Consider the following 12,614-nt stretch of genomic DNA (forward strand, 5'->3'; position numbering starts at 1 on the left):
AGAGCAGCTCGGTGCTTTGTGACAGCCTAGAGGGGTGGGATAGGGAGGGTGGTGGGAGACACAAGAGGGAGGAGATATGGGGATATATGTATATGTATATGTATACGTATAGCTGATTCACTTTGTTATAAAGCAGAAACTAACACACCATTGTAAAGCAGTTACACTCCAATGAAGATGTTAAAAATAAATAAAATAATAGAAAATACCCAGATGATTAGAAGTTACACAGAGTATAAGTATAGAATTTAAGTTAAAAATAATATAACAAAGAAATAACTTTTTTGCTAAATTAGAAATGAAATATGGGATGGGTATCATTCATATTAATTGAGAACAAAGGTAATAGTTGAAAGGATTAAATTAAAATTTGTACTCGGGAAAGCCTTTAGGAAATAACTTATTACTATCCACATTTAATGAGTCCAAGTAGATTTTTGCAGTTGAATAATACAAATGCCTAGCCAATTCATGACTTTCAACAGATATATAGATAGCTAAATTTAAAAATAGTTCCCTTCAACTGCTGAATGGATAAACAAACTGTGATACATCTGAATAATGAAATATTCCTCAGCAGTAAAAAGGAATGAATTACTGACATACACAATGACACGGATGGATCTCACAAAGCATTATTCTAGGTGAAAGAACCCAGACCCCAAAACCACATACTGCATGATTCCGTTTATTTTGATAACAAGAGCTAATGTGTGATCTTGGAGAGTAGATAAAAGAATATTTTTTGAAGATAAAATTGAGAACTGAGAGTCCAAGGTGTTACAAAGATGTGAAGTCACATGGGGTAGTAAAAAGAATTTCCACCCCTTTCTACATGGGATAGATAGAAAGTCTGTGAGCCAGGTGCTGACTTAATTAGTTGACTGGGGAGGTTGCTAGGTGACAACAGTGATGCGGAAGTGGTGGCTTGGCTCAATAGCAGAGCCTTTAAAGAGCATGAATTTCCCAAGTGGATTAGGACTAATAATGGTCTGGAAGGGATGCTAAAACAAGTAAGACATCATCCCTCCTCCTAGCCACTGAGATATGAAAGAATCAACACCTCCTGGGAAATAATGTCAGGGAAGAGCTGTGTTTCTGCTAAGTCAAAGAAGAGAGGGGCTTCCCTGGTGGCGCAGTGGTTGGGAGTCCGCCTGCCGATGCAGGGGATGCGGGTTCGTGCCCCGGTTCGGGAGGATCCCACGTGCCGCGGAGCGGCTGGGCCCGTGGGCCATGGCCGCTAGCCTGCACATCCAGAGCCTGTGCTCCACAGCAGGAGAGGCCACAGCAAGTGAGAGGCCTGTGTACCGCAAAAAAAAAGAAGAGAGCATTTTCAGAAGTAGGTGAGACTACGTTGGGAGTTCTAACAATTCCACAGAGCACAGTGGAAGGGTTTGGATGCAGGGAAGGAGTATTGGACTGTGTCGGTGGCCAGGAAGCTCAGAGAATTAAATGCCATTACAGTAACAAGGCACGTGGAGTTTCAAATGACATGTGAATTTAGTTCCTACTTGTTCTTTGAGGCAAGCGGGTGATCGGTTCCAGCAGATATAGTCTCAGTTCATCTGCTGTCAAACTCAGCACACACAAGGATAGTGGTCCCCAAAACTATAGTCACTACATGCTTTTTGGCCTCTTTGAATTACTATAATAAAGGTGTCTTCATTTAAAATATGTACTGCATTACTGCATGACAATTTTAGGTTGTATTTCTCTTCCCATTCTTGCAGAAAGCATGTTTTTTCAAAATTCTTTTTTAATGTACTGGTACAGAATTCAGCATTGTCTTATCTTCCAGTAGAAATGGATTGTTTTCTACTAAGTATGTTAGGATTATTTCAGTTAGGTTCTTGCGGGAATAATGACTCTTGGACCATGTTTTGAAGAATAAGTGGGAGCTGAGCAAAGAAGGGGGCTGGGGAAGGAGAATTTTGAGTTGACAGCATGTGCAGAGCCCTGAAGGCAAGAGAATGTGACTCCTTCTGAAAACTGCAAGTAATTCATGAATGGCCAGACCGTAGGATTACAAGATATTGAATTTCATGTAGCTTCAAAATACAAGTCTAGAATTAGTAGGTGCAGGTTACAGGGAGGGAGATTTGGGCTTATTAGAAGGAATAATTTCTAACAGTTTATAGCTTTTCAAAATTGAGTGGATATACTAATACCAAGTGAGGTTTATCCCAGGAATGTGAGACCAGTTAATATACTTTTTTTTTGAAATTTTTTTAAATTGAAGTATAGTTGATTTACAATGTCTTGTTAGTTTCAGGTATACAGCAAAGTGATTCAGTTATACATTTTTATATAAATCTATTCTTTTTCAGATTCTTTTCCCATATAGGTTATTACAGAATACTGAGTACAGTTCCTTGTGCTATACAGTACGTTCTTGTTGTTTATCTATTTTATATATAGTGGTGTGTATATGTTAATTCCAACCTCCTAATTTGTTCTTCCCCCCTCCCCTTTCCTCTTTGGTAACTGTAAGTTTGTTTTCTATGTCTGTGGGTCTATTTCTGTTTTGTCAATAAGTTCATTTGTATCTTTTTTTTTTTTAAGATTCCACATATAAGCAATATCATATGATATTTGTCTTTGGTTACATACTTTTATTCTGCTACATCCTTAGAGCACTCTATCAGCATATTTTACCCTTCCTGCCCTGTGGAGTCTTCGAAATCAATGCTTATTTTGAAGCATTGATAAATGCTTAGAACTATAAAGTTGCCTTTTTTGTTTAGGTTATATCTGCAGTAAATGAATTTGGTACTTTGAAATTGTATTGTTAATAAAATTTCAACTTAAATTAATAAATTTGGTTATATTAGACTTGTGAAAGAACTGGTCTTGTTTGTTTGGTAGAACCACAATTCTTCTGTTAGATTTTATACAGAATCTATATTAACCACTAAACAAGGATAAAAATCTTAAAAAACTAATTCAGTTCATTTCAGTAGTTTTGAGCAAAATATACAGAGCAATCCAAGAAGAAGTTCAGAGAATTTTGTAACAGGAAAGGAAAGTTTAGTAAAGCCAGTGAGGCCAGTGAGTTTTCACATGACTTCTTTTGTACCTGTAGTATATAAAATAAATTCACTTGAAAGGACTCTCTTGTTTTTAAATAATTTGTTCAGTTTATTACATAGTTCAGCTTTCCTGGTGAGTAAATTTCAAACTGTCGAAAATATAATTTGTTTTCATATTTGTAAAAGAGAATTTCACTTTGAAGAGTTCTGTCCTGTATTTGCTTGACTTATGTTTTGCAGGATGGAGGTTTGCTCCTGAATAACCCTTCAGCGTTAGCAATACACGAGTGTAAATGTCTTTGGCCAGACGTCCCATTAGAGTGCATAGTATCCTTGGGCACTGGACGTTATGAGAGTGACGTGAGAAACACCGCGACACACACGAGCCTGAAAACCAAACTGTCTAACGTTATCAACAGTGCTACAGACACAGAAGGTTAGTCTGTTTATTTGCTGCCTTAACGTACTTCTAGAATTCGGTTTCTGATAGAATATGCTGATGCTCACTGCAAAGAGTATGTTGTTATGTCTCTGTCGTAGGCTTAGGAAGCACATGGGAGCAGGTGTTTGTCGTTTCTCTTTCTCGTCACTCATTTCTTCCCAGTAACCCTGCAGTAGTGATTTCTCCGTGTGGGAGCTAGAGCTACCTTGGCCTCCTTACAGCTGGAGAAGTAGCTGAAGCAGGAATAGCACAAAGGCTTGGTTGGAGACTCTTAAGAATCAGGGAAGAGGAAAGGTGTCAGGTTGGTTTAGATAAACACATGGTAACAGGGAGAGAATCAGAGTACTTATGGAATTTCGATTATTTAGTAATGTGGCGGCAAACTGGAATAAGTCCATACTTCCACTCTGGCTGCCTCTGTAATCTAGTCTTCATATAAAGGCCCAAGTGGTCCTTTTAAAATCTAAATTAAATCACATCTTTACCCAGCTCAAAACCATCTACGCTTCCCATCACAGAACAAAATCCAAAAGCCTCATTCACTGAAATTCACTGGGCCCTGGAAGGACCTGGCCTTTGAATGCGTCTTCCCCCTCTCTCAGGACGTGTCTCCTGTATAAAGTGTGTCCAGCTACACTATAACTCTTGCTGTTTCTCAGACTTGCTAGGAAGGCTCCTGCCTCAGGGAATTGTTGTCTTCTCTTTGTAAGGCCTTCCCCCAGATACATGCTTGATTCCCACCCTCACTTCATTCAGGTCTCTGTTGAGGTATCACTTCCCCAGAGAGCCTTTTCTGATCACTTTCTAAACCCGTCACCATCTCACTCACTGTAACCCCTTATCCTGCTTCTTTCTTTCTTTTTTTTCCTTCTTAGAGCATTTATCTCATTATGGATGTATTGGTTTAGCCAAAAAGTTCATTCGGGTTTTCCAGTAAGGCAGTACGAAAAACCCGAACAAACTTTTTGGCCAGCCCAATATATTACATGTTTGCTTGTTGAATTGCTTATGGTGTCTGTAGCCCACCAGGATGTAAGCAGGAGCTTCTCCTGTTCACTGTGTGGACTGCAGTGCCTGGCACATAGTAGGCAGTCAGTACTTGTTGACTTTCTAGTTTGGGCCTTGAGGTCTAGATCTCCTTATTTTACTATATTATTTTTCAGTCCTATGTGAAATCTGTTATTAAATTTGTAAAAGTTATTGTTCACAGTTAACAGCCCCTTGCTTCTGAATCTCATTCTTTCTATATTGTCATGTTAGTGACTGAGTCATTAGCCTACATGACGCTCTTAAACTCCCCACTAAGGATGTTTATCTATTAAATGATAACCCAAGAAAAGGTGACATTCTGGATTTTTCACTATCTGAAATTTTGTCAAATCAATAAAATATTCTTACTGTAAGCAGTCTTAGAAAAAAATAGCTTTGATCACCCAGTCTCATAATACTTACATGTATACCTTGTGCAAACCATGTGATGGGCTCATTTGAAATTTTCAGGAAATATGAAATGCTGCTTTCATTCACTTGCATTCTAGTTAATGAAGAATTAAGAGTGAAACATATGTAATTGCTGATACTAGATGGTTATCGATGTGTAGAAACAACAGTGTCATTTGGTTCAGTCTAATATATTATCAGTTGCCGAATAAATGGTGAATAGATGTAGATGGTTAAGCCTATGAAAAAACTAAACTAGACTGCTGTAGACAATTTACAAGAAGCAAATTAGACTCGATATGGGTCTTAAAAGATAGTTAGGGTCTGGACATTGGAAAAGAGGATTCAGACTTCAACTTCTGGCCATGATGGAATAATAGGAGCCATATATTTCCTCCTACCTTAAATCATTAGAAAACTGTACAGAGCAATGGTTTTCAGACGTTAGATGACAGATGGCAAGGCCACTGATTCCTGAGAGAAGGAAAATAAATGAAGTAATCGCATGATTGCCCAGCTTGTTTCTAGGTGATAGCATGAGGAGTGGGGAACTCAAGCAGGACAGTCCCAGGCTCTCAGAAAACAGAATTTGGGATGTACAGAGGCCAAGGAAATTAGAATTTGTGGGCAAAATACTACAGAGAAGGCAGCTTCATAGAGAGAGAGCTCTAGAGCTGTGCAGAGGAGTCCCCTTGAGTACTGATCTGTGTTGTGTGCAAGCATGTGAGGAAACTACCCAAGGCAGATTACCCCAGAAAGGATTAAATAGAACAACGCTTGGGGCTCACACGGGACCAGGCAGCTCAGATTTCCATCACCTAAATTAGAAAGACCTTGTAATGTGTGGGATGTGCAGTAGAGTCCTCAGAAGGGTATGGTCTCAGTAGTGACATCAGATTAGTTCTAGACTGAAGGCTGCTCTGGGTCCACCCTAACACAGCTTCAAAGCAATTCTCAAAAAGATCAAATTGAGTTCCAGTTAACAGCATCCACTGTTGGAATAAAAGCCAGCAATATTTAAAGGAATGCAACAAATTCCAGCACACAAAAATATAAGATTCACAATGTTTGGCATGCAATTAAAAAATCACCAGGCATACAGAGAAGCATGAAAAGATACATTTAACCAGGAGAAAATCCGATCAGTGAGAACAGACCTAGATATGAAACATATGAGAGAATTGGCAGACAGAAGATGTTACAATAGCTATTCTAAGTATACGCCATGTTCAGTGAGATAGAGGAAGATTTGAACATGATGAGGAGAGAAATGGATGATATAGAAAGGACCCAAATCAAATCTGTAGAAGTGAAAAATGTAATGTGTGAAATGAAAAATACAGTTGATAAGATTAACAGCAATTCTGTACAAAAACATGGAGAAAAGAGAAGAATAAATACCAGCTCATTTCCTAAAGCCAGCATTACCCTGACACCTAAACCTGACAAAAACATTATTAAAAATATTAAAATACCAATCAATATTCCCTATTAATACGTATGCAGAAGTCCTAAAAATATACTAATAAATTGAATTCAGCAGTATATAAAAAGGAGAATACAGCATAATCCAATAGGGTACATCTCAGGAGTATGGGTTTGGCTTAACATTCAAAAAAATCGTATAATTCACTGTATGAACAGACAGAAAGAAGGAAAAATTTATGATAATCTCAACAGATGCATAAAGGGCATTTAGTAAAGTTCATCACCTATTCATGAGAAAAACTTTCAGCAGATTAGGAACAGGAGGGAACTTCCTCAGTCTGATAAAGGGCCTCTATGAAAAAGCTAGAGGTGGCATCGTGTTTAGTGGTGAAAGACCAAATCCTTTCTACTTAAGATGAGGAGCAGAGTAAGATGTTTCTCCTCGCTTCCAGCTAGTGTTGTACTAGAGGTCCTTTTCTGTGCAGTAAGGCAATAAAAGGAAATAAAAGGCATATAGATTAGAAATGAAAAGTAAATATTTACAGACAACCTAGTCGTCTATGCTGACAATTCTAAGGAATCTATAAAAATCTACTAGAACTAATAAGTGAGTTTAGCAAAGTTGAAGAATATAAGGTCAATAAAAATCAATTGTATTTCTGCATACTAGCAATGAACAATTAGAAATTGAAATTAAATATATACACAGATATTATTTATAATAGCATCAAAATATTAAATACTTAAGAAACTATTTAACAAATTATATACAAGACCTGAGCAGGAGAAACTACAAAACACTACAGAGAGAAATTAAAGAAGGCCTAAATAAATCGATATATCAGTACCGTGCTCATGAATTGAAAATCTCGGTATTGTTATGGTGGCAGACCACAGATTGATCTATGGACTTCATGCAACTGCTATATAAATGAAAACGGACTTTTTCTGGAGTAGGGATTAACAAGATGACTATAAAATCTATATGAATATGCGAAGGACCTAGAATAACCAAAACAATTTTGAAAAAAAAAAAATTGGAGGACTTAGACCCCCTGATTTCAAGACTATAAAGCTACAGTAAGCAAGGGTGGTATTTGCATAAAGACAGACAGAAGATCAGTGATACCTAATAGTACAGAAATTGATCCAGACATGTATGCTCAAAAGATTTTTGACAAAGGTAATTCAATGAGGAAAGGATAATCTTTTCAACAAATAGTACTGCGACAGTTAGATAACTGTATTTTAAAAGTTGAACCTTGACCCTTCACATCATACACAGAACCTAACTGGAAATGGATCACAGACCTAAATACAAGAGTTAAAACTGCAAATCCTCTAGAATACCCTGGAGAAAATCTTAATGACCTTGGGTTAAGTAAAGAGTCTTTGATAGGACACAATAAATGTGGACATAACAGGAAAAATAGATAAATTAGACTTCATCAAGTTATAATTTTGTTCTTCAAAAGACACTTTTAATAAAATGAAGACAAGCTATAGACTGAAATAAAATATTAGTAAAATATGTTTGATCCATCTTCAGAACCAAATGTATAATCAGATGCAATATATATAGAAAATGCTTACATTGTATAATATAAGGAATATACAGAGATGAAAACAAAAATTCAGTGGGGAAAAAAATGGCCAAGCGTCTATTTGAACAGACACTTCACTGAAGAAGATGTACAGTTGACTAAGAAGTACATGGAAGACTTTTCAACATTATTAGTCCTTAGGGAAATGAAAATTAAAACCACAAGATCCCAGTACATATCCTCTAAAATGATTAAAATTGAGACCGACAGTACTAAGTCTTGGCAAAGATGTGGAACAGTGGGAACTAAGATATCCTAGTGGTTGGCGTGCAGAATGGTGCAACCATTTGGAAAACAGTGTTGTGGTTCTTAATACGATAAATAAACTTTTACCATATGAATGAGAAATATCATCTCTGAGTATTTACCCAAAAGAAATGGAACCATATATCTACAAAATGATTTAGGATTATTTCTAATAGCTAAAAACAGAAGAGAACCAGACCGGAGAGAACAAATTGTGTTATATCCGTACAGTGGATTACCACTTAGCAATAAAAAGGAAGGAACTATTGATCCATGCTGCAACATGTATTTCAGAAGCATTTTGCTGGGTAAAAGAAGCTAACCAGACCCAGAAGCGCTATATGTATTTATGATTCTGTTTATATGAAATTCTAGAAAAGGCAAAGGGTAAGGGAGGACCAACCATAAAAAGGCATGAAGAAGCTTTTGGGATGACAGAAAATGTTCTATGTCATGATTGTTGCGGTGGTAACAGTGTATATGTTTGTCAAAACCCGTCAATTTAGACACTTAAAATCGGCAAATCTTATTGTATGTAAATTATACCTCAATAAAGATGATCTCAAGAAATTAAAAAACATGTACTCCCATAAAAATTATTTATAAAAAAAGAAATTAAAAAACAAAAAAGGAAGGTTGGAAAGGCATTTCAGCAGTGGCTAACAGTATGACCGAAAACAGAGAAGAGAGTCCTGAAGCAGGGGTCCTAATTTATCAGAATTATATGGCATATTTTGGGAGATGAATTTCATTTCATAGTTATATTCAATATTATGGATTCTTTACTCCTGCTGTTATTTAGCTGGAGTGTGGAAGTAAGCAAGGCTTTGTAATTTGCCTAAAATTGGATAATTGTAAAGAACGTAAAATTAGATCATTGCAGAATAACTCGATTTTTTAATTCACCCTATCCTCTGTTTGTTTTAACAGAAGTCCACGTAATGCTTGACGGTCTGTTACCTCCTGACACCTATTTTAGATTTAATCCTGTTATTTGTGAAAACATACCTCTAGATGAAAGTCGAAATGAAAAGCTGGATCAGCTGCAGTTGGAGGGGTTGAAGTACATAGAAAGAAATGAAGAAAAAATGAAAAAACTTGCAAAAATATTAAGTCAAGAAAAAACAACTCTGCAGAAAATTAATGATTGGATAAAACTAAAAACTGACATGTATGAAGGCCTTCCGTTCTTTTCAAAATTGTGATGAGTGTGTGCACAGTTAGCCTCCTAACTGAAGGCCTGTTCAGAAGATCCACAGAGTTCAATAAGGAATTGTGGGGTTCAGCATGACTACCTTTGAAATGCTTAGAATTCTGGGGAATCCTGAAAAGACAGTGTTCGGACCAGCTTGCACAGTACAGAGAGGTTGTGCGTGGTTACAGAATTCATCTGGGAATTAGGTTTTTATGATGTTAATAATTAACCACGTGTTAGGAATCTTACTGTGCCCGTTGGTTTTAGTACATATTGGTGTTGTATTGTTTGATGTTTGAAAATTTATTAATATATGTGCCAAACAAGGACTGAAAGCTGTCATATTATACTTGGTATTTTTACTTTAGTCACCATATTCAAGTTAAATTTATTTGATCATTGATTTTCTTTCATGTGGAAAGCTAATTTCTTCTTAAAATAATTCATCTCTTTAAACATCACTTAGGTTTTCACTAGCTACATTCTGCATTCCAAATGTTGCTTTCTACTATTGTCATATCATCTAAACAGATAGAGAAAAAATGGGATTCTCTCCATCAGAGGACTTATACATTTGAAATATGAAAGAGCTAGATACAGTTTTCTATTCCAAATGTGTTTATTTCAACATCGTTTGGTTCCGAAAGATAGGTGAAGTTCCAATCAACCACTTATTCCCCCTGAAATTTCAAGGTAATGCTGTATGTTAACTTTCCTAGCTCTAGCTTAGCGTTCACTGTTATGAAAGTAATTATTTGAATTTACTGAGAAAATGCCCCATCATTAACAAAAATAAGCTATTGAAATAATCTATGTTAAAAGGCTAATGTCATTTTTAAATTATTTATTGTTCATAATGTAGCCCTTCTTCTCTTTGTAGCATTTGAATATACGTGTCAACGTATGCTTTAAAAAAATGTCAGGCTTGTTTTACCTTAACTCCTTTAACCATCTGGACTTCACAGAGGTTAACAACATATACACCAACCCGAATCATTGTTTATGCTAATCAGATTCATCCTTGTTGTGTTATCTATCTGCCATGTAAATCTTTCACCATGTTTAGATTTGTGAAGAGAAATGAAAAAAGGTGAGTGTCCTTTGCTTTGTACATGTAAACTAGAGCTAAACCCCTTACGGGGATTGTCATATTGTGTCTTTGCAACACTGATGCAAAGAGGCAGTGAGGCTTGGTTCACAGATGCTGGGGGAGCTGAGTGTCTGGGTGCAGCTCGGGCTCCAATGCAGAGCCCCTTCTCTTTGTGACCTGGAGGAGGGTGGACAGCCTCTCTGGCCTTCAGATATTTTATTTGTAAAATGAGAAGAGCTGCCTCTAAAATTTTATTTCCTCTTAACGGCAACTGAAAAGTAAATTCTGCAAATGTACAAGCAAAAGATAGGAAGAAGTGTGAAAATGAATTTTCAGTCCTACACAGGTAAAATATCTGCTCTTTTCAAAGAAGAAAAGAATTGTCTGTTTTAAAAAGAAAATGTAATAAATTATCCAACTTATCAGTTATTTTAAACATAGAAAATAAAAATTATTTTGTAGCTCAGTCCTTTTGGGGTGTTTCAGTTCTTATTTCTGTAATAAATGCTGTGGTGGTAATATTTCAGTTCTGTTCTTGCTGCTGATGTTATTGTTTATTAAAAATAGCACCGGGACTTCCCTGGTGGTGCAGTGGTTAAGAATCCACCTGCCAACACAGGGGACATGGGTTCGAGCCCTGGTCCAGGAAGATCCCACATGCTGCGGAGCAACTAAGCCCATGAGCCACAACTACTGAGCCTGCGCTCTAGAGCCCGTGAGCCACAACTACTGAGCCCGAGCACCACAGCTACTGAAGCCTGTGCGCCTAGAGCCTGTGCTCCGCAACAAGAGAAGCCACCGCGATGAGAAGCCCGCTCACGGCGACGAACGGCAGCCCCCGCTCGCCACAACTAGAGAAAGCCCACGCGCAGCAACAAAGACACAACACAGCCAAAATTAAAAATAAATAAATAAAATAAAATGTATTTAAAAGAAAAAAAAAGCACCTCGGGACTTCCCCAGCAGTCCAGTGGTTAAGACTGCACTTCCACTGCGGGGGGCACAGGTTTGATCCCTGGTCGGGGAACTAAGATCCTGCATGCCGTGTGGCGTGGCAAAAAAAAAAAAAAAAAAGAATTTGAAAAATAGTACCTCAGATAGAGTTGTCCCTAGAGGCATATTGGCTGGATGGGGTTTCTGCTAGGGATTTCTCCTAGGGAGTGGAGAGAGCCTGGCCTGGGTTGTAATTACACTCTGTACCTCTTCCTCTCCCACACCACATTTTATCCAGGAGAAAGTAGATGTCAAAGGAATCTTCTGAGAAGGAAGGAAGTCACAAAACATGAGCATGCAGTCTGAGGGGATAGGGTGCCCCCCAGCAGTTGCTGACAGCTGCCTCCCCTTTTCACTTAGGGTAAGGTTGCTAATGACTGAAGGGCTGAGACCCCTAAAGTTCCATGCTCAAAATATTACCTAACCTGCTATACTCCAGAAATAATTCTAGTTACAGTTTTAAATATTTCACAGGTATCAGTGCTAGTAATGTGACTAAAAACATGAATTTGTAACATCCAAATTACAGTTTTTAGACACAGTGTAAGTAACTATGAAAGTACCAGTGATTTCTAAAGATAGTGTAAAATAGTCCTTTCAGACCACAAATACTGCATATTCATATACAACTAGAACAACTTGTACATGTAAGAAAAATGCAAATAATTGGAAATCAGAATATTTCTGGGTATTCATTGTAATAAAGCAAATTTCAAGTACAATAAAGTATCACAAGTATGTAAGTTGCGTTCTTGTCCAAACCTGATGCAGTTCGTCTGTTTTACAGTTGCTTGGCTGATTATTTCCCTCTTGAACAGCACAAGGTACGAGTGTACTCTGGCCATAGCTTTTTTCTTAAACCACACAGCATGGCACGTAACTATGTTCCCATGTCCCTGTCCCTGTAGCTTTTTTCACTCTAACAAAGGTACACCCAGTTGGGTGGTGCACCCATTTTCAATTATTCTTGTCCCCATTTGTACTTGAAACTGATAATCTGAAGAACTGTGTAATTCACCTGAGATAACCTTCACTTAACAGTGAGGCCAGTGCTTTCCTTTGTCCAAAAGCAGAGTGGATTTCTTTTCAGGAAAGAAGAGAAGTAAAAGAATACTCTTCTGGGGGCTTCCCTGGTGGCGCAGTGGTT

The 12,614-nt window shown here is 37.5% G+C and overlaps 1 protein-coding gene across 5 annotated transcripts in view; it reads left to right on the plus strand.

The window, feature by feature from the left end:
- Window positions 1–10,940, plus strand: part of PNPLA8 (patatin like phospholipase domain containing 8) — a 133,833-nt gene extending 122,893 nt beyond the window's left edge. For all 5 annotated transcript variants that reach the window (XM_067745883.1, XM_067745884.1, XM_067745881.1 and 2 more), the window contains 2 exons: window positions 3,270–3,465; window positions 9,120–10,940. In XM_067745883.1, the coding sequence (XP_067601984.1) occupies window positions 3,270–3,465; window positions 9,120–9,394 (471 nt within the window). In that variant the 3' untranslated portion in view covers window positions 9,395–10,940. The remainder of the gene's footprint in view (window positions 1–3,269; window positions 3,466–9,119) is intronic.
- Window positions 10,941–12,614: the final 1,674 nt, after the last annotated feature.

Source organism: Pseudorca crassidens, chromosome 8, assembly GCF_039906515.1.
Source record: "Pseudorca crassidens isolate mPseCra1 chromosome 8, mPseCra1.hap1, whole genome shotgun sequence".
NCBI lineage: Eukaryota > Metazoa > Chordata > Mammalia > Artiodactyla > Delphinidae > Pseudorca > Pseudorca crassidens.